Below are 23,085 nucleotides of genomic sequence, written 5' to 3' on the forward strand. Positions count from 1 at the left end.
ATTGGTTTGGAGACCAGAGGACCAGACCGATTGCTTTGGTTTGCAGGACGGGGAGAAGAAACAAGATTGGCATGGGCATAACTGGCGTGCATGCAAGCAAGGCTTTGCAGCCATCGAGATGAGTTCAGAGGCATTATAGAGCCAGTTTAGGACTTCACATTGCCTGCTTTTTCCTTGAATTAACTGTCTACATTTTCGTGTAGTTGGGAATTTCAGGGTTTATGTGCAGTTTGACTTTCGTTTAACTTTTGTCTTTTTAAATTAGCTGGGGACCCAGAGGCTATGGAACTTGCTTGAATTCACACAGAAAGAAACATTGACTGATCGGACTGACTCCTGATTTTTAATATATCTCTCATTGTGAATGTCAAGCTGTTGATTAAAGGGGAAACAGGAACAACCTCTCTTTGTCTAGAATGAATAAGTAGATGAGCCACAACAGGGCTGTGACACCTGCTAATGTCAGAACATCTTTTGGAATTCCAGACCCCTTTCATGGAGCACACACATGCAGGGTCACCGTGTCATCAGGCTGTGGACTTACTGTGGGAGTGGGGCACCCTTTTCACCCTCGGGCAGACAAACGTTGCATTCTTCAGAAACCAGGAATAGTGTTCAAGACAGTACCTAGAGATGGAAACCAGAGTTAAGCAATCACCATGTTGTGATGGCTTTCAAAAGATAGGCAGAAGTAAAAGAGCCAGTGAATGAACATGAACCTATGGCCACGTACTCACATCACAGAGCCCCCTGTCCATCTTTCTAGGGTAGTGAAAGAGAGTTAGGAGAGGAGGACGGATGGGAAAGAGCTCAGATTTGGGCATTAGCAAAAAATGTTCAGTCCTAACCCCACTACTGTTCAGGACATGTAACTTCAGGTTGCTTTTATAGGTCTCAGGACCTCAGTTCCTTTATGTAATTGAAAAGTAATAAAGCACCCACAGTAACAGGTTGTTGAGGATTAAGTGAGATGGCACATGTAAAGTTCCTGCACAGCATCCAGAATACAACAGATGCTCAATAAATGATGGTGTTTGTTTATTTGCTGTTGTGGGAGGCAGAGACACAAAGTAGAATGCTGCTGCAGTTGGGTGTACAGAAGACATGGCAAAACGGTGCTCTGCTCTTGGCTAGGGCCAGCAGGAGTTGTTTCAGGGGCTGTAGTGAGAAGATCACTGTGTCGTCAGAGTTCTCAGTGGAGGCTGGGTCACTGGCTCACTGCATGCCTGTGGAAATGAGTGTCCCCTTCCATCCCTCATCTGACAGGTGCAGAAGTGGGCTAACCATTCCCGAATTTCTCATCCTGCACTCACTGCATATGCTAGGGAGCTATGCAATTAACCACACAAGGAAACCTCACTGTAAGATCCCCCAGTTGCTATCACATCCCACTTAGAGGAAACTGTAAAATGGAGGAACCAAGACACAGAGATCAACTGGCTTTCCCAAGGACACAGGGTTAGAGGGGTCAGTTCTAGATCTGAATCCTGGTAAGCCACTCCCTGTGGGAACACACAGCTGTTCTAATAAGCAGTAAAACAAACATGTAAGTAAAGACCCTGCCAGGAAATCGGAACCTGGGTGGTTTCAAAGAGGGAACTGAACACTGGGAACGGGTCACAAAGGAGTTAGAAGAGCTGCAAGAATCATCAGGGCAAGGTGCAGCCCTCTGGTTGGCAGCTGCAGTAGTCAAGAGGAGGAGGAATTGTAGTCAGGGCAGAGAAGCAAATGGCTTCCTTCCGGGCAGCACAGGGGGGCTTTTGTGAGGAGCCCCTGTGGGACCCAAAATCAAAAAAGTGATGGAGCCATTTCTGAAAATATTGCCTGCAGTAGCAAGAGCAGGAAGAAAATCCCTGGCTTCTCCACTCTGTGGTCCTCCAATCAGCTGCTGTCTCCAGTGTATATACAAATGAGGAGCTGGTTGGTGAGGTATTCTGGGAAATGTAGTTTTCACAATTCTGGCCCTTGAGGACAGGGTAGAATAGAGAAACAGCATGGAATGAATCAGTAAGGAGGCAAAGGATGAACACAAACAGGGCAATTTTTCCTGTGAGCCTGGACTCCATGTGCTCAAGATACTGTGTCAGCGGCATAACAGATGGAATAATTAGGCTTGGTTACCTCAGCAGCTGACATGACCACAAGGCAATTGGTTGCCACAGCTACAACACAACACGTATGCTAGAAATGAGGCTCCAGCTTGGCTGGGGGTGTGGACAAGGGAGCAACACATCAACAAGGACAACAGTGTCTTCATCAGCAATCCTGGCGCAGCTTTTCAGGTACTACATAGGAACACTTAGATGCATCACTTCATTTCATTCTGTTCTCACAACAATCTGTCAACATAAGCAAGAGTGCTGATACCTCTGGAGTAGTGCAACACGTGACCTGGTGTGTAGGCGGGACCATATTCACTTTGCAGATAAACCAACGGAAGCTGGAAGGTAGTAGATGACTTGTCCGAGAACACATAGCTTATGAGTGGCAGAGCCTAAATCTGAAACGCAGCTGTCGCCATTCAGCACATTAAGCTACCTCCTAGCTTGGGGGCCCTTCCTTCATGGCCTAGTTCATTGCTCCTCATCTACTTTGACAAAGTGTAACACATGTTTTCTAACAGCAGCCCCTCCAAAAATGTCTCGGGGAACTTCCAACAAGTGCCAACTTCTCCATGGATCACTGTCTTAGAAGATGATAAACACTGTCCCAGCTCTAGCACTCTGTGGAACTCCAAGCTGTGTGGCCAGAACTTACTAAGCTATGACCACAGACACATAGCCCACACATTCACAAGTGCCTCCATTCACTGTGGGAGAGCACTTGCTTGCTGGATGAATGGAAATCTCCTTGGTCTATGACCATGAGAGAAACTATTTAAATGAGATACTCTACCCACCAAGCCTCCCGGCAAACATTGCTCTGTAAATGAAGAGTAGATTCATGGAAATGGTTATTACCTTGTAAGAATGTAGTCAGGTTTGTATTAATCACATGAGTATATTCTTCTCCTATAGTCTAAAGGGAGAATTTCTCATGCAGAAAATGCTAGATGGGTTTTAAAAAAACGGGGCCATCAAAGAAGGAGGTACCTTTCTCTGAAGGGAGGAGAGAACTTCCACTTTGTGACCCTGTTGGAATAAGATCGAAGTCCGCGAACTCAAAAGGCTTCCATAGCCTTGGCAACTCATGACTAGAGCCTAGGGAGATTACTGACGCCATAAACGAGAGTGTCAAATTGTTAAGTCAACAACAGGAGTCACTGTGTACTTACGCCTCATGTGGGATCTGTCCTTAATGTGTTGTCCCATGTGAAGTAATGCTATAACTAGTACTGAAACAGTATTTTACACTTTGTGTTTCTGTGTGGGTGCAAACTGATGAAATCTTTACTTATTATATACTGAATTGATCTTCTGTATATAAAGATAATTGAAAATGAATCTTGATGTGAATGGAATGGGAGAGGGAGCGGGAGATGGGAGGGGTGTGAGTGGGAGGGAAGTTATGGGGGGGAGCCATTGTAATCCATTAACTGTACTTTGAAAATTTATATTTACTAAATTAAAAAAATCAGTCATAAAGGTGACCTTTGGGTTCTTCAGAGCAGACATCAGCTGCAATGCTGTGGATAGAATGAGCTGGAACTGGTGTTGAAGCACCCACCATTGTAGCAGTTCCTCCCAGCACCAGAGCCACTGCACTCACTGTGTAGTCAGCAGCAGCCAGGACAGAGAAGGAGCCGTGGGCATCTGGGGCCCACAGCAGTCCCAGAACTTGTAAGACACCAGGCAGTGAAAGAAGCAGAGCTTCATCGCCCTGCAAGAGGAGTTTATCTGTCCTAGGAATCATGCTGGGACTGTAGATAGGTTTCAAGGGAGGACCACAGAAGGAAGATGATTTGGGGGAAAAGGAGCTTAGGGAATCTTAGTTGAGGAATGGATTGGATGAGGGGAGCAGACTTCAAGGATCCTGTGTGCATTATTTCGTCTGAGTAAGGATGGAGTAGAAAGCTTGCAGAGGCAGCCTGAGCTCTTATTTGTAAAAGGTAATTAATGCTTGAAGGGGCAAGCCTGTCTCAACAGGGATATATGTCAGAACATGGTCTTCTATCTTTGCTTTATCCACACTGAGTCTCTCAGTGGTCCTAGAAGGCTGCAGGCTGCCTCCCACTCTGTCTTTGCATATTCCATTCTTTTTGTCTGGAGTGGCTTACCCTGTTTTCTGCTGGGAAAATTCCTATTTCTTCATCAAAACCTATCAGTTATTTCTTCTGGGGTGCCGCAGTGTGTTATTCAGAATCTTCTTGTGCACTTGTCATGCTTCTTTGAAATTTGTGTCTTTTTATTGCCAACTTCCTCTCTACATATTAGTTTTCTTTAATTGGAGAGGCTGTCTTATTGAACAAACATTCTGAGTAATTCCATCCTCCTATTCTGGTATTTTTGGCCTATATCCAGGGCCTAGTATGAGTTTGTGGTACAATTCACTATTCAGTGAAAACACAGAAGAAAGAAGAGACAAGCCCAGGTAAACAAATCCTGTACTGATCTAAATTTAAACTAAAGCTCTGTAAACTTGTAACTTCCCATTTATTCAACCAGCCAATATTTAAAATACATGTTTTTGGCTGGTGCTGCGGCTCAGTAGGCTAACCCGGCACTCTGGGTTCTAGTCCCGGTCGGGGCGCCAGATTCTGTCCCAGTTCAGGTCAGCTCTCTGCTGTGGCCCGGAAAGGCAGTGGAGGATGGCCCAAGTGCTTGGGCCCTGCACTCACATGGGAGACCAGGAGAAGCACCTGGCTTCTGGCTTTGGATCGGCACAGCGCGCTGGCCATGGCGGCCATTTGAGGGGTGAACCAACGGAAGGAAGACCTTTCTCTCTGTCTCTCCCTCTCACTGTCTCTGCCTGTCACACACACACACACACACAAAAACATGTTTTCAAATATACTGTCCAGAAGAATATGATTGATAGGTTTTTGCCTGAGTGTATAACTTGGATCTATGGATTTATTATACATAATTGTTTATGATATTTTCTTCCTCCTAATTATGAAATCCTCAGATTCTGAGGCTATTGCTGATTCGCTTGGGTATCCCTATGGCTTAGCAGAGTGTATGACTGCCACAAAGTAGATACTCAATATGTCTCGTTAATTGAAGGAAGTGTAAGTGAATGATCTAATACAGCAGGCTGATCCTAAACAATAAAGGATGTACTGTTGCAGAGGTGCTTTCTTTAGCATCAGCCTGTGCCGTGGAGAAATGCTTCCAGCCTGCTTACTAACACTGTTGGACGATGGGTATTGTCACCCCTTCTGGGAGCAGGGAAGTTCCACACCACTTGAGAGATCCTAGAGCAGGGCCAGAAGGGAGTGACGGGAAAGAGCTTGAGACTCAGAGGCAATAGATCATGCAGATTTGAAAAAGGATCTTGTGAGTTAATTTTGAAAACTAATGCTAGAACTAGTACTGAAACAGTATTTTACACTTTGTGTTTCTGTGTGGGTGCAAACTGTTGAAATCTCTACTTAATATATGCTAAGGCAATCTTCTGTATATAAAGAGAATTGAAAATGAATCTTGATGTGAATGGAATGGGAGAGGGAGTGGGAGATGGGAGGGGTGTGAGTGGGAGGGAAGTTATGGGGGGAAGCCATTGTAATCCAGAAACTGTATTTTGGAAATTTATATTTACTAAATAAAAGTTAAAAAAGAGAAAACAGTATAAAGTATCTGAGAATCTGCCCCTTGGAGTACTGGAGCAGCAATATTTACTGGCATCATTTGGTTCCATATAAACAACCAAGAATAAATCCAAAGAGAAAGGATAGCATACCAGCATTGAGTCCGGAAAATGTCCTGGCTTAAATGTCTTAACATAAAATCACATCTGTGTTCTTATTTTAGTTTTACAACTTTGCCATTCTACTGGAAGAAGACACTAGAGATCTGTGAAAGACCTGGAATCTGTATGGTAGACATATCTTTTGGTCATTCTTCCATTAAAAATCTCATGATACTGAGTGAATTGGGGTTCAAGGACCACTCAAAGTCTTCAACAGTAATTCCACTTGATACAATGCAACTCGCTTCACTTCAAAATAAAAACTCCCCTCCCCACACATCACCTCAACTCAATTCATCCCAATCCAGCTCAACAAACCCATCCCAAACTCAACCCAGTGTATGTCAACCTAACCCAACCCAACTCAATTCAATCCAATATAATTCAACTCATGTCAGTCTATCTTACTTACCATATTAGGCTCTATAATTGGTTTTGAGGACCCTGAAATGAATGAGTTCCATCACAGCCCTCAAAGAAGTGACAGTTTAGTGGGGTAGTCACTGAGAGTCCTCTCTTTGAGGTAGTCTCTATCACTTGTCAGTGGATGACTTGTTGCCTGAATACTTTGCAGCCTTCAGAAAAGCCATATAGAACGAGAAACTTGTAAAATTGGATGTGAAAAGCAGCAAGTGGGCCATGTTACCTCATGACTTCTGCCTTGGAATTTCTCTGGCTCATGCAGAGGCATTGCTGAAAGAAGTGGCACAACTCCATCAGGCATGGGCTGAGCTTCTGGATGGCCAGGCTGAGAGGAGTTGCTGTCATGGTCACCTCTTTGAGGAGTGGCTGAGGACATCCTGGAAGATGCAATCCCAGACCAGTCAAAAAATTGAGTTTAACAAGCATCTTCCATTGGGTAACCCCTGTGTCTTGCCTTGATATGAGTAGCTTGAGATTGACAGGTAAACACGATGTTGGTTCATAGTTTCCTGGTAAATCTGTGAGAGTTTCCAAAGACAGGTGGAGAGAAGGTGGGAATCAAGTTCCTGGGGGGGATCAAAGCTAGTTTCACTGAAGAGCAAATATTACGTAAGGATCTGAAACACCAAACAGAAATGGACCACATGGAGGGCATATTGGTGCAAGGTACAGGGTATACAGAGATTCTGTGTCATGTAAGGGATGAGATGCTGAAGGGAGAGTAGAGAATAATTCAAATTGGGAGGTGTGTATGCATATGTGTGCACATGAAGATAAGTGTATATGAAATCTGTGTACATGTGTGGTATAAATGTGTATGGATGTTTTTCCATGTGTATGTACATATGTGTACATCTGTGCAAGGAGGGGCACATCGAAAGATAAAATGCTGAGTCACTGGAGTACCAGGCTCTCAGGTTGTGGGTTCTGAGTTTGTAAAGATTATTTATGTTTCAGCAAACTAAAGTTCATTGTTTAATAGTAATATTTTTCTTTTAGGAGAGAGCAGTAAATGACAAGAAGAACAATAGATTTTTTTAAATTTCAGTGTTTTGAGATCTCCTGAGCATCATCCTATGAGTATATCTATGTTTCCTCAAGTGGCAACTAAGGAGATCCATGCCTGTCACTTAGAGTGAGTGGGAGGAGTAAAAGCGATAACTTATACCAAGCACACTGAAAAGTTCCTGATGAAACGAACAACAAATTACAGCATTTATTTATTTACTCTTTATTTAAATTTATGCAGCATCAACTATGTACCAGATGCTGCTACCAGACAGTAAAGATTTAACAACAAATAAGAAAGAAAAGGACATTCCTCTCTGAGCTTTTCTTCTAGTAACTTGGATATAGGATACTGATACTAATCTACCAACAAATGATCACTAATACTATCAAGAAAAATTATCTAGAGGAGTGTTGGATATTCTTTTACTACAGTTCTGCTTGTCTAGCAGGCTCTCTGGGGGGTTACCTGTTTTATGGGAGTTTACCCTTTTAATTGATTTTTTAATTGGATGATTTTACAACTTTGAAATGGAGTAAGTTAACTGATAATCACATTAATTCTTGTCTGAGAGCCATGCAAATGCTTGCTCTCCATTGCAATGGAAATAATTATTTTCTGGTGAAGGTGTGATTGATTTTGTCTAATAAAAAAGAGTTTATCACTACAGGATATTAATTAGAAAATTTATTTGAGAATTTCTTTGATTATATAAATGCCTGTTCCTCAGCATCTCCATTGAATCAGCTTTAAAATATTCCTGGTTTCCTCATTCATCAGTGAGTTGAACAGCATTTTTCTATGTTGATGCCTATTCTTTTTACATTATCATTAGAGTCATGTTTTTACATTCTTGAAAATTATAATTTAGCAGTAGCAGATTTATTGTAGTGGAGAATGATGTTAGACAAAGGCTTAAAAAATGTAGAAAGGAAGTATTTTATCCTAAGTCAACTAGAATATTAAACCCTCCAGAGCACTGATGAAATTCCACCAAGTATCATGACTTTTTCTTTACCATTTATGAGCACCTCATATGAATAACACATCTTCCGAGGTCCATGCTCATAAGTACCCCACACTCTAGTACATGAACTTACTTAGCCTGAGGCTCAACTCTCATGTTCTCTTCTGAGCCATCACTGGCCCCCACCCCATACACACACGCGCCCTACCCTTCTCCATCTCGGGAAAATACTCTCAGTTGCTCATACTTGGGCATAATTTTTGTTTCCTTCCTGATACTCATACACCCATCACTGCTTCATCTTGATTCTCTTTTTAAGCATCATCCGCGTCTCCCCATCTTCATGGTCACTTCCTAATTCTAGTCTCTCTCATCCCTGCCATCATCGGCACAACGGCATCTAATTCCGTCGTTCCCAGCCTCCCCCTTAGTCTCTACTCTGCAGTTAGAGAAATATTTCTGCACACAAATCCATTCATTCTGTCCCCATATGTCTCAGAGAAGCCTTGACCAATAAGACCCTGGCGATCTCACTCTTGCCAAACTTTCATCCCACACTACTCTCACCTTTTGTATCAGAATTCAAGCCAAAAAAAGGTCTTTCCAAGTTCCTGGGTAACATCAGTTGTTTTATGCCACAGTGCCTTTGCTTAAGCTATGTCTCTGCTTGGTGTATGTGTGAAGAGGCAATCTTGTTTAGATGCCACTTTCTCAACCAATAAACTCTTTTTTTTTAATTTTTATTTTTTTGACAGGCAGAGTGGACAGTGAGAGAGAGACAGAGAGAAAGGTCTTCCTTTTGCCATTGGTTCACCCTCCAATGGCCGCCGCAGCTGGCGCGCTGCAGCTGGCGCACCGCGCTGATACGAAGGCAGGAGCCAGGTACTTCTCCTGGTCTCCCATGGGGTGCAGGGCCCAAGCACTTGGGCCATCCTCCACTGCACTCCCTGGCCACATCAGAGAGCTGGCCTGGAAGAGGGGCAACTGGGACAGAATCCGGCGCCCCAACCGGGACTAGAACCCGGTGTGCCGGCGCCACAAGGCAGAGGATTAGCCTAGTGAGCTGCGGTGCCGGCCCAATAAACTCTTGAATGTTTTCTCCAGCCATAAGTAATCTCTTCCTCTTCAGATACATGACACTAATTTTTCTCTTAACCTTACCACATTCTTCCTTAAATTGCTGTTTTCTGTCCATATGCTACAGCTAGGGAGAGGTAATAAGGAAAGATGGAATAGCACAGACTTTGGAATTAGACAGATCTGGGATCAAAACCCAGTCTCTGTATCTATAGAACTCTCCAGAACTGCTTAGTTAAGACATTATTATTTACATTGTAAATATGGCTATTTATACAATTGTGAAGAGAAAATAAAAGTGTGCCTGGCACACAGTAGGAATTCATTAAATGTTCATATATTTATTGAATATATGAAAGATTGGATGGCAACGGCTTTGGGGCATACTATTTTTCTAGATGAAAAGAATAGTTTACTAGAAGATGCTAGAACTTTATTTTACAATTACATTCCTCATTAAATAGATGATTAGACAGATGATGGATAGATAGCAGATGGATAGACAGATAATGGATAAATTGTGTATAGATGTATATGATATAGAAAGATAAAAATTAGATAACTATATAGAAGGATAGATAGGCAGGTACATGGTAGGAGAGTGGTTAGGTGGGGGATGATGGATAGGTATAAATTAATCTATTAGATGAATGCATGGGTAGGCAAATGGATGGATATATACATGCAAATATAGATAATATACACAAAAATGATACATAGAAATACATAGGTGCAGATATAGTTACAGATGATACAAAGATACATAGATACAGTTGTAAAGTTATTTTCTAAAACTCCATCTGACAGCTGCTCCCATCTGCACCACTAGTGCATCTCTGTAGAACTGGGGACACAGGCCGGCGCCGTGGCTCAATAGGCTAATCCTCCACCTAGCGGTGCCGGCACACCAGGTTCTAGCCTGGTCAGGGCGCCGGATTCTGTCCCGGTTGCCCCTCTTCTAGGCCAGCTCTCTGCTGTGGCCCGGGAGTGCAGTGGAGGATGGCCCAAGTGCTTGGGCCCTGCACCCCATGGGAGACCAGGAGAAGCACCTGGCTCCTGCCTTCGGATCAGCGCGGTGTGCCGGCCGCAGCGCACCAGCTGTAGCTGCCATTGGAGGGTGAACCAACGGCAAAGGAAGACCTTTCTCTCTCTCTCTCTCTCTCACTATCCACTCTGCCTGTCCAAAAAAAAAAAAAAAAAAAAACTGGGGAGACAAAGATGTAATCATTTCCTTTGGTAGCATAATCGCATCTCTGTGTCTGAAAGGCTCATTCAGCACAGGCTGAGCCTGGGGTGGAGGCAGAACTGAGGAGATATGAAAAGGGAGACTGTGCAGGCACCAGTAATTTAATAATGCCCCGTTGACAAATGGCTGGATGGCTTAGGAACATTCAGGAAACTTGGCTCAATGGAATAGGGAGAGTGGGACATCCATAACCTGGAAAAGTGTAGAAAAAGAAACACGGAAGCTCAAGTGTCAGCTGCAGGGCCAGGAGTCGGTTATCCACTAGATCCACGAGAATTAAGAGTGTACAGGTTCTGTAAAACAGAACAGCAGAAATGGCGCCCAGTGAATGGGGATTGAATTTTGGAGTCATCTTTTACGCCTTCCTCCCTCTGCCAACAACCCACCTTGTTCTAAGGGCAGTTTCCATTTTACAAAGTGTCCAGCAAACAGCTCAATAGACGATCACTCGATAACAGTTGGTTAAATGCCCATTATACAGAGCTCTACAATTCCAAATCGCTCCCACACACATTATCTTACTTAGTACACAACCCTGTGGGAAAGAAACAAACGCAGACTTCTTCACGCTCACAACCATTGTGGTGATTCTTGTTTCACGATTGAGAAAACTGAGTCCTGGGGACAGAAGGCTTTGAATCCCAGGAGAGGGGCTCTCAAATCTCCATTCCATGAATGCATTCAAAACAAGCATGCCCGTAACAGTGACCAGGCTCTGGTACTCACTTGAAACTCGGTGAGGTGCTGGGACCAGGATTGACTCTTCCCTGGGGATGAATGGCCACTCCACAGGAAGATCACCTGCAATGGGCAACAGAGGTCCCCCAAAGGTCAAAATGAAATGGCCTTGGATTACGTATGGAATCAGAATTATAACAGCTTAAAGACAGATCTCAAAATCTATAGGGAAATTGTAGCCAGCAGAGGGGAAGTGACGTATCCAAGAACACACAGCAATTCAGCAGGACAGCAAGGCTTATGAATCTGTTTAAAGTACAATGATCAGCCTGGTCTGACTGCTGGCATCCCGTCCCCATCACGCTGCTGCCCCCAGGCTATGTCTCCCCTGTGACACTGCCTTTCTCACCTGTATGTGGCTCTTTCGGGGCTGGTGCCTTAGTTGGAACTGTGGTCTGTGTGCCAATGGTGGAAGTTCCTAGGATGAGATTAAAGGAGGATGAGCCTTCATCTCCTTGAAGAGGGCTTGGTTGGGAAGAAGAGAGGCCATGCCGTCAGTCCTGCCCTATCCAATCAATGCCAGTTATTGAGCCACCCAATTCGGCTGTGGCAGGCGACATCTACTGAGGCAAAGGGCAAAGTGCCAAATCAGATAATGCTGTCCTCTAGGGGTATCCTACTGTTTGCTACTATCCTTTGCAAAATGTCTCCTGCAGCTGGTCTCAGTGCCCCCATTTGAGGGCAGGATAGCAGGAATCGCCAATAATTGAGTGCTTCCTGATGCTATGCATTGAGTGAAATACCTCATGGATGCCACCTAATTTAACTATCACAGAAACTCCCATTTCGTAGGCGAGAAAGCCAGGACTCGGACCACTCAAGGAAACTGCCTGAAGATGCAGAGTAACTGGCAGGCCCAGTTGTGTCTGAAATGGAGAGCAGAGCTCACAGCCTCCTGGCTGCTGTATCCATCTAGCTGTGGGGAGCAACTGAGACTAGACTAAGTTACTGGAATTAAGACTTATTCTATGCATCTGCTCTCCCACAATATGGCGCTGGGGAGGAGTAAACTTCTACGCAGCTGCCTCATCAGTTTGGTAAGCTGCAGGAGCTGATCCTGCTCCTGATTGGAGGAGAGCAGCATGCTCGGCGTGTGGGTAGCAGAGCACGGATTGGTGGAAGAGGACTATAAAGGAGGAGAGAGACAACATGCACCAGGAACATCTGAGCAGCCCCCGAGAGAGCCGGCCGGCGGTGTGCCGCTCCTCTGCGGAAGTGGGGAAAGCGGCAGGGGGTGCCGCCCCTCCACAGAGGTGGAGGGGCCGGCAGCTAACCCGGGATGGCGTCGTTCCTCCACGAATGAGGGAATGGCAGCTAACCCGGGAAGGGCCGAGCAGATAAAAGAACAGCGCAGGGTCTGGTGTCGTTCCTCCGCAAAGAGGGGGAGCGACACTAGCCAAATCCAAGCTTGCGTTTTCCCCTTCATTTATGAATGATGCTTAAACCGACTGAATTCATACAATTATGTCAGGCATTCATATGATTAAAATGGCATTCCCAGACCTGTTTGTGCAGTTGATATTTGAGCCTAAAGTCACGACTTCACATGTATGTCTGTTGAAATTCATTTACCCCTCTCCTTGTATTCCTTACAATAGTCAGTGTTTCAACCAACTTTTGCTGAATGCCTACTGTGTCTCACAGGATCCTGAGATGAAAGACATAATTCCTTGAGAAGAACATACCCCAGAGAAGAAAGTCAAGTTCACACACACTATGATACACTTTACTATTTGTGTTTGTTTATTTTCACTTATTTTGAAAGGTAGAGAGACAGATCATCCTCTGCTGGTCACTGCACACACGCCCACGACAGCCAGGGCTGGGCCAGGTTGAAGCCAAGAGTCCACAACTCCATCTGGGTAATGTACCTGGGTGCCAGACAAGTACAGGAGTCATCTGCTGCCTCCCAGGATAGGAATTAGCAGCAGTGTTGGAGTAGCCAGGACTTGAACCAGGCACCCTGATATGGGCTGTGGTGTCCCCTGTAGCAACTAAAATGCACAAAATGCCTGCCTCAAATACACCTTATTGTTCATTGATCATGGAGAGCATAGGAAAAGGGCTTCTGGCCATGCTGCAGGGCTCAGAGGAAGCTATTTTTAAAAAGTAAATTTTTGTTTGATTATAGTGATAGTAAATAGGGAAAATCCATAAAATTGGAGTAAAGAAATAAAAATCAGTATGACTCTACTAACCAGATATGGTCTGGGAACCATAAGCTTAGATGTAAGGTTAATGTGTTATAAATTTCTTCCAGCCTTCTTTTGCTTTGTTTTTCATATACCTGTAGGCATAACCATACACATACAAATACATATGAACACCCAAAATTGGGATCACACTCAATGGCTTTTCTTCTGCTTTTTGGAGCTCTTGCCTTTCTCACTACATGGTTATATATTAACATATGTGTAATAATATTTGTATATATAGTGGACATTTTTAATGTCCTATTACAAATGCATAATGTATATGTAATTAATGCAATTTTATCTATACTATGCCAAAAAAAAAAAAACCAGTTGAACTGTCTTGAGTGAACAATGCCAACTTCACTTATTTCAGGGACTGGAAGGGAAAAAGAGATTGGGAAGTGGGTACAAATCAAAGAGGAGGAAGAAGAATCCTGTAAAGAGGGAGTTCCCATTCACACAAAGAGGATAGGAAAGGAGTGGGGTCAGGAGAAGGAGGAGAAGAAGAATTTGCTTTATGATTGATTATGTTGCTTGCCTATGTTTTATTCCTTTTCCGTAAATGTGCAAGTTTCAAAAATTCAGAAAACGTTTTCAAAACAAGAGATGCTAAATTCAGTTGGAAAAGAAAGGAGTAGATCACCCTCTCTTACCTGAGGCTGGGCTGGTGGGTGTAGCCATCCCAGCAGGTAGCTCCAGAGGCCCCGTTGTGTTGGTGGCCTCCTGGTCCCCTGCAGTAGACATCAGTGTGGAGGAAAGTGCTTCCCAGGGAGGCCCTCCAGGTTTTTTCTCATGGATGGTCTGAGCCCAGGTCTGCCTGTTGGCTGTCACCCATGGTGTTCTGGACACCCTTCTGATAGCTACAAGGTCAAAGTGACAGTTACAGGACATTGCCATGCTGGACCACGTTGCTTCAAGTGACATTAAAATATGATCAAAAGGCAACTACCAAGCACATGTTGTAATGTACATAAAGAGGCTTAAACTTTACCCCGAACTGTAATTTATGGACCAAATGGATTTTTATTTGCCTAAGCACTTTTCAGGAAGGAAAAAGTCTCCAAATCTCTTGAGTCCTCCCCACCCTTCCCAATCAGCTAGGGTGTGCGTGTCTAATGACAGCACCCAGTGGGAAGAACGGTGAGTTCAGGTAAAGAGGTCTTGGGGTATTAGTTCTGCCCTGCCTTCTCCATGCTGTGAATTTTGGGGCAGGTGGCTTAACTCATTTCAGTTTTGTCATTAAAATGAGGATAAAATAAAAATGGTAATTCCCACTCTAAGGCATCACAGGGTTGCTATCAATTACAACAAATCTTTCCTCATTGATCTTTTGAAACTGTTAGATGTTCTCACCTATTCATTCCATGGTAGAAATTTAAATCATTTCTTGCAAAACTAATCCCATTTAAGGATTTTACATTTGTAAGTTAATTTAGAATGTTTTGAATGTTGAAAATATTTAATTTCTCATCCATAACATGGTATATCCATTTATTTAAATGTTCTCTCATTGAAGTTGGTAGTTTTTCCTATATAAAATAGCATTTTTCCTTTCAAAGTTATAATTTGGCATTTTATGACTTTCCTTGCTTCTAGCAATCACATCTTTTTTCATAGGCAACAGGAAAGGTTTCTAATTTTATGCAATTGTCATGTTGCCAACTATTGTACTCACCTTCCTGTAATAAATGCAAGAACTCTATTTAGTGAAATTGATTCCTGGTCTTCCCTACCATCCAGTGCCCTTGTTTCTTTTCCTGCCTGCCTCTTTCCAATTCTTACCTCTCTGGGGAAGCCAGTGCCCCTGGCTACCTTGGCTAGGAGCCCGCCATTGACCTCTACACACACAATAGCTCTTTATAAGCTGGGGTCATAACTACGGTGACTTGAACCCAAGAGGAAAGGTGAACATTTACAGGGTTGGGGGTTATTTTCCTTTTTATTTTTGATTGACATAGAAATTATACGTATTTATGAATGCCAGGGATATTTTGATACATACATACATTGTGTATTATTCAATGAGGGTACTACTCCTCAAACATCTACCGTTTCTTTATGGTGAAAGCATTCAAAATCCTTTCTTCTGGCTTTTGTGAAATAACAGTACATGATCATTATGACGTTATCTTACTGAGCAATAGAACCCCAGAACCTATCTCTCCTAACTACAGTTGAGTAACATTAGCTCACTTTCCCAATCCCTCTCTCCTACATGTCTCATCCTCTTGTGGTCTACCCTAGCATCTGGTAGCAAATGTATATTTTGATGAGTGAATGAATGAATGAATACTTATGTCACTGGTCCATCATTGGAACTCAACAAGGCAATACTGACAATTAATGACAGAGCTACCGTCTTTTATATTTTCTCCAAATTTTTGTCTTCAGTGACAACACCAAAGATCATGTACAGAAGCTGAAGAGGAAAGGATCTCTTGCATAGCCATTGGCTGCAAATTCTCATACTGGTGTCAAATTGTTAACATCTTCTTGGCATCGTTATCCGGCCAGCTGCAAACTAAACTACCCATGCACAAAATCATGACTTCATTTTTCCATTTCATGTGAATTTCAGAAGAGAGATTGCTGAATGCTTTTTTGAAATTGAAACATCTCTTGCTACCATGTACTATGATTCTGTAAGATATTTGCTTTATAGGAGGCTGGGTAGTGGGTACCAGAGAACTTTCAACACTACATTCACAATTTCTTCTGAGACTTGAACTATTTCAAAAGGAAATGTTATAAAAACAAATGTTAAAGCTGCATTGTATCAATGATACTGGCACCTTGCCTGACTCTATTGGACCAGTGCTTGCTCCTCAAGGGAAGCTGAAGCATAGCTTCAGGTGGTGGAGAAGAGATAAAGGGAAGGATTGTCCTTATTCATGTGAGCCCAGAGGGACAGGAAGGAGACACAGCAAAGGAGAGGAGCGGTGAGAAGGCATCTTACCTGTGGTGGGTAGAGCGTGAGGGGCGCTACTCCAAGTGCCCGAAGCCTCTCCCTCTGAAACAGTCGTTGTCTTCATCCACTGAGGACGGCTTGGAGCAGACGGCCGTAGTGTGCTCCAGGCCCAGTGCGGGGGCCCTTGACTTGGCAGTGTTTGCTGGCTTTTGGTTGTGGGCTTTGGAGTCCTGGCTGTTACCCTGGTAGCTCCACCTTCAGGGAGATAACCAATGGCAGCTTTGCCATGTGTTGACACTTCAGACATAAAGGACTGTTGAGCTATGGAAAGGTCATTGAACAGCACATATAGAGGATGCAGAGATCCCAAACTTCCCCTGAACAGTGTCAAATGAGAAAATCAGCCAAAATATCCATCCCTAGTAAAGGTGGGGGGAGAATCGCATAAAGCTGTCAGGCTTGAAAGTACTGGACATTAGGTGATGGGGCTGGAGAGTGGCTATGAGGATTACTGGTTCCCACTGGCCCATAGTATCCCTTCTTCTAGGTGCTCAAAGACTGGTGGGCAGAGCCCAAGTTGCATTTTGGCTTCCACTTTGCCCTGTGGCAGGTAACTGCATAGAGGGCACATCTGCAAGAGATGGCCCTGCAACCTCATTTCTTCTACCCTGTCTTATTTATGGGCCCACTAAGACCCCACATGCACCTGAGCCTTGCTTCCTGGGCTATTGGGCATGGGGCTAGGTACATCCCAGCCAAACTTTCACTTAGACAGGCAACTGACTACCAGCACATCAACCTTAGGATCATTTTGTGAATCCGTTCTCTCTTCCTAAGTGTAGGTCCTTACTGAAGTAGCACAAAAGGGAGCCTGATTGAGATTGGAAGTAGGAAGGTATTTTGAGGACTCCCCAAATAAGGGAGATTGACTTGGGCCTCAGATAGGTCCTCACAGTCGGGCAGGTGGAGGAGCCTGCTCAGTGAACCCACCAATGCTATCAAGTATTCTTATCCACACGAATTGCAATTCCTCCTGCAGCATAACCAAGAGATGCCTTACAACATACTTAAATAGAAGCAGCCCATTGGTGAAGTTGGAGATTTAGTTAATCCTTCATTTTACTGCAAGAGTCACTGATAAAGAGCCTACTGTGTGCAAAGGGCTGTGAGGTGCTCAGGGGAAGGCAGAATGGGGAGCTCAGGGAGAGTCTCTCTGCCTTCAAGCATCATTCTTTGAGGAGCTTCTGGGAATGTCAGTGTTGTAAGACCACCAAAGACTGGGGACCTTTAGAAAGGAGGTAGTGCCTGGGCTGGCAACTGACAGGTAAACAGGGTTCTGAAATATGGAAACATGGAAAATAGGGAAACATGGGGAAAGAGTTGCAATCACAGATAACAGTGTGAGTGGTCTCATGGGTGGGCATGGAGAAGTATGCCACCTGCTAGACGGGCAGTGGTTTCAGTGCAGTTGCTTCCTGGAAAAAGCAGGAGAAGAGAGAAATGCATACTCCAGGCTAAGGATGTTGGACCCACTGCTGGTGGTGGAGGAGTCCTGAGCAGTAAAAAGAAGCAACCTCTGCTTGTTAAGGTTATCACCCTCCTTAAGGTGGAAGGATAAGGGAGACTCAAAACCATGACAACCCAAAGGTAGGCGATGAGCACTTAGCTAAGATAATCCCAGCTGCAGGTCATCCCAGAGGATCAGTCACATTCCAGGAGCTTTGTGCTTCTAGAAATGCCAGTTCAGTGCAAAGGAGAAAGAGGACCTAAAGATGGTTCCAAAAATTCCACTTGGTGACAGGGAAAAGACAGGAGCATGGGCACGTGTGTGAGTGGGTAGAGCAAGGTTGAGTAGGAGAGGACTATTGTAGAGTGGCTATGTCTCTAGAATGGAGTCACAAACTCAAATATCTACAGAATCCAAGTATCTAATAAAAAAGATGCCAGGCAATAGGGAGCAGAAAGGACTGTGGAAAATACACAAAAGGGGCCCTCCTACTGGAAGGCTGGGGACAGTAGCTCCTCAGCTCCAGTTACTTGTGGCCATGGACTTGGAGGAGGGAAGATCCAACGTTGCCAGATATTGTTGTAGAGGATCCAGAAATTCATTTTTGTAAATGGTGAGATCGTATGGTTTAAAACACATTAAAGCTAAATGAAGCACCCATAGTGGGAGCCTAGTCCAAAGAGTCTTCAGGAGTTCGGGAGGTTTGCACTCACCCAGAACACTAGCCACGCCACTGGTAAATGTGTAATTGATAACAGGGGACTTCTCCGCCAGCTCCCAGAAGTCAGAAAGATTCCTGCCTGCAAAAAACCACACCAGCAAGATCAGACTGTGGGTTCACATGCTGGAGAGCTGTGTTGACTTCTCAGCCCAGAGACCTTCCCGAGGGGTGGCTGGAGCTCACCTGACTTTCCCGTCATCACGCAAATGAAGATGCAGTCAGATTCATTGGTTTGACTCACTGGAAGATGAACCAGGACACAAGACTTAGCCATGGGTCTGAATCCTTAAGTCACTGGTTGAAATGAAAATGAAGCTGCAAGTACTTAGGATGCATACAGGAAAAATGAGGCTAACTCTCACTCTTCAGGGAGCGCTGATCTGGTTTCTTTATTTTGTTTGGCAGGACTAAAGGAATGGTGTGATACAGTGTCATGGCTAAGGGCACAGCCTCTGGGGTCGGCTTCCAGGCTTACCATGTCAGTTCTGCCATGTAATGTGTGAACCTGAGTGAGCCTCTGGACTTCTCCAGGACTCGCTTTGCTCATCTTTAAAATGGTGAAAATGTCAATCGCACAGCCCTGTAGTTGCAGTTCTCAAATCCCCAAATCTGTGTCAGATGGAAAGTTTATAGGAGTATGGTTCATGTGGTTGCAAAGTCAGACTTGGCAGGTGTGAGGCTGTCATTGTCTTTGTCTCACTTAGTGCAAAAAGACTCACATTCTGCTAAATGAATAGTGATGTGATGTATTCCAATAGGCTTCCCTGGATGCTCTTGGAGTTGCCACATCATGTGCAGTGTAGACACTGTGTTAGACCTTCCAAAATCTGACAACTTGGGGATTTCTAAACATACTTGTGTGTGAAAGGACTTGAGTATGGAACTGCAGGTCTGTCACAGAATTGCTCTACGGAGTCAATGAGACAGTGTCTGTAGAGTGCCAAGTATGCTGCCTGACAGATAAATGAGATCAATAAATAGCCAATCATTAGTATTCTGTTCATGGGGTACTGTTATTTATATAATTTGTATTGGGTATTATAGTGAGCAAGACCATGGGCTACAGAGCCAGGTAGCCTGGGTTAGAATTCCGTCTCTAAGAGTGATGTTGGGACTTAGTCTTTGTATGCCAGTATCCCACCTGCAAAGTGGGGGATAAATATAGTAGTTACTCCATCAGGTTGTAGTGAGGATACAAGGAGACAAGCTGTGGAAAGCTCTTGGCAAGAATCTTTGATAATTAATAGTTGATATTGACTTTGACAACTAATAGTTGATATTGAGTCTACTTCTTTCTCCCTCCCTCTCTGCTTTTAAAATGGAAACTGCTCCCTGTTGGGACACTCAGTGTTTCTGAGGACACAAACTCTTGGGGTATTGACTAGCTCTGTTTTTCAAAGTGGATCCCAGGAAAACGTGATTTTCCTGTGACATGAAATCACCTTAAAAATGAGGTATACATTTTTCAACTACGTAAAACTACAGCTTAGGCTCCTTAAAGACCCAATCTGAGTTCTGGCACCAACCTCGAGCCAAATATTCAGCCTCTACAGATCTCGTTTTTTGTCATCCTTGAGACGATGCCTAGCTCTTCACCAATGCAGTTTGCTCACATCTGCCTACATTTCTCCAGCACTGAGCCTTGGGTTCTCCCTCCAGACCCCAGGAACAGTTCTCGTGAAAGATGGAGCCTTTGAGTACTGGTGTTGGCAAGTGGGACGCTGATAACCTAAACGAAGCTCTCATGAAGGTTGCTGGCAGCCTGGCTGAAGGCAGAGTGTGGAGTAGGAAATCTAAAGGCTCCATCATGCTCCACAATGGATGCCAAGCCTCACATTTGGTGACCACACCTGAGAGGATGGAGGTTGACTTGAAAATCTCCGTGAGGTAGCTGGTTGAGTTTCCAATGATATCCACCAGGAGGGCTGTGAAATCTGCAAGAGATTTAAGAAATGTGCATTTCAAATTTGGAGACTTCAGGGGAAGACTATATTATACCTGGATTGTCCAATATAGATTTCACAAGATCGATTTAGTTACGGATATTGAGGAAGACTAACAATCAATTGTAGAGAAATATTACTGAGTCAATCTAAATGCAACAGCCAACTTCACACAGGAGGGAAATTGTCGCACCTTTTATAACTCCTGTCATGCTCTCACTGCTCTCTGCCCTGACCCCTCCTCCAACAGGCCTCGTTGTTGACTGATGGCTTTTCTCTCTTATCTAATCCAGTTGTTGTGGAATATCAGCTCCAAGGAGTGGGGGAGCAGCCCCAAAGTCATGTATGTGAATTTACATAATATTGGATTTTCTTATTTTTAAATTTTAGTTAAGGTGTATAGATTTTGTGTGTTTCCCATATACAGATTCAGGAACATAGTGATACTTTCCTCTCTACCCTCCCTCCTGCCTCTGCTCCCACACTTCCTCCTCCCTCTCCTGTTCTCATCCTTATTTCTTTTACAAAGATCTATTTTCAGTTATCTTTATATTCATAAGATTAACCCTACACAAAGTAAAAGGTTCAACAAATAGTATGAAAAATCCACTGTTCCTCAATAGTCAAGGCAAGGGCTGTAAACAATCATTGAATCTTAAAGCATCAATTTCACTCTTACAGATAACCTTTTAGATACTCTATTATTTACCACAGATCAGGCAAAGCATATGGTATTTGTCTTTCTGGGACTAGATTTTCAAACTGCAGTGTTCAATTTGGCAGTGGGTTATAAACTATGAGCTATCAAAAGAGACAAGACTGTGTACAAAATAACACCAGGAATCTCTCCCTCTGCCCCACCTTGCTAAGAGAGCAGATGGTGGGAGACTGGAGGAATTTGACAAAATTCCAATTGATACAACCTTGTGAGCTTTCTCTCTGAGCAGAGTTTGAACAGGGCCATTGTTCCACATGGTGTGAGCCGTTGACCAGCAAAGGCTCTTCATACACTTCTTTACCAATAACTGCCACTACCTCTTCTGTTTACTTGTGGTTCTCCAAGGACAAGTGAGGTCTTGGCTTCTAAAACAAGGGGAAGGTGATCTGGGAATCACAAATAGTGATTTCCTCAAAAAAGCTTCTTGCACCTGCTAGGTGATTTCACACTATGCTTTGGATAAATGCTTCTTAACTAATTAATGGGATTCTGCATTTTGACAGGAGCAATCTGACTTGGAAATACAGAATCCAAATAGGCAGGTACATGTAATAGAATGAGTAGTAGGATGTGCAGCATCCTGAGACCACACACGCATTGTACAATGTGCGACCAGAGCTAAACTGTGATCTTACTACATCTTCATGGACACATGTTTAATTTCATGAAGAGATGTGGTGCTACCTATGTTGGTGTAGTCATGTGCTTTGTAGAAGATCGGCAAGTGTAGGCATCTCCCCTTCCATGGGTATTGCAGAAACTGAGGAAGGATAGTATTTCACTACTCATTCCATCTATTTGCTTCTACTTTTTTTTTTTTTTTTATACAGGCAGAGTGGATAGTGAGAGAGAGAGACAGAGAGAAAGGTTTTCCTTTTCTGTTGGTTCACCCCTCCAATGGCCGCTGTGGCCGGTGCATCATGCTGATCCAATGGCAGGAGCCAGGTGCTTCTCCTGTGGGTGCAGGGCCCAAGCACTTGGGCCATCCTCCACTGCACTCCCTGGCCACAGCAGAGAGCTGGCCTGGAAGAGGGGCAACCAGGACAGAATCCGGCGCTCCGACTGGGACTAGAACCCAGAGTGCCGGCGCTGCAGGTGGAGGATTAGCCTATTGAGCTGCGGCGCCGGCCATATTGCTATTTGCTTCTACTTTTTTTTTTTTTTTTTTTTTTACAGGCAGAGTGGATAGTGAGAGAGAGAGACAGAGAGAAAGGTCTTCCTTTTCCATTGGTTCACCCCTCCAATGGCCGCTGTGGCCGGTGCATTGTGCTGATCCGAAGCCAGGAGGCAGGTGCTTTTCCTGGTCTCTCATGCAGGTGCAGGGCCCAAGCACTTGGGCCATCCTCCACTGCACTCCCTGGCCACAGCAGAGAGGTGGCCTGGAAGAGGGGCAACCGGGACAGAATCCGGCGCCCCTACTGGGACTAGAACCCGGTGTGCCAGCGCTGCAGGTGGAGGATTAGCCTATTGAGCTGCGGCGCTGGCCATATTTGCTTCTACTTTTCAAAACTTCTTTCTTTGTCTAATATTCATGCAGTGTTTACAGAGTACTAGAGAGCTGTGTAGACACACAGGATGTGGGGGTTAATGGGAAAGAGATTTCTAAACAGACAAGTCAAGTGCAATGTTGAAATCCACTGTTAATATTGCTTGGAAGCTATACTCGTGGCTCTGGAGCCAGACGTGAAAGGTGGAGTCCAGATCCTGCTAGGACTCAGGAGGTGGTGGAACCTGCCCAAGGTCCCACGGTACATGGCAGCCCTTGGATTTCAGCTGAGGCCTC

General features: G+C 44.2%; 1 protein-coding gene across 1 annotated transcript in view; it reads right to left on the reverse strand.

Annotated features, from left to right (window-relative positions):
- The window catches only part of HHLA1 (HHLA1 neighbor of OC90), a 34,758-nt gene that overhangs the window by 1,349 nt on the left and 10,324 nt on the right, over positions 1-23,085 (reverse strand). Inside the window, exons 7-15 of the mRNA XM_089336223.1 lie at positions 20,492-20,575; positions 18,825-18,881; positions 18,634-18,720; positions 16,462-16,668; positions 14,159-14,416; positions 11,660-11,728; positions 11,299-11,373; positions 6,497-6,650; positions 545-627 (exon numbers count right to left, since the gene is read on the reverse strand). Of these exons, the coding sequence (XP_089192349.1) occupies positions 545-627; positions 6,497-6,650; positions 11,299-11,373; positions 11,660-11,728; positions 14,159-14,416; positions 16,462-16,668; positions 18,634-18,720; positions 18,825-18,881; positions 20,492-20,575 (1,074 nt within the window). The remainder of the gene's footprint in view (positions 1-544; positions 628-6,496; positions 6,651-11,298; positions 11,374-11,659; positions 11,729-14,158; positions 14,417-16,461; positions 16,669-18,633; positions 18,721-18,824; positions 18,882-20,491; positions 20,576-23,085) is intronic.

Source organism: Oryctolagus cuniculus, chromosome 6 (genome assembly GCF_051225735.1).
Source record: "Oryctolagus cuniculus isolate XC-2025 breed Fujian yellow rabbit chromosome 6, ASM5122573v1, whole genome shotgun sequence".
Classification (NCBI taxonomy): Eukaryota; Metazoa; Chordata; class Mammalia; order Lagomorpha; family Leporidae; genus Oryctolagus; species Oryctolagus cuniculus.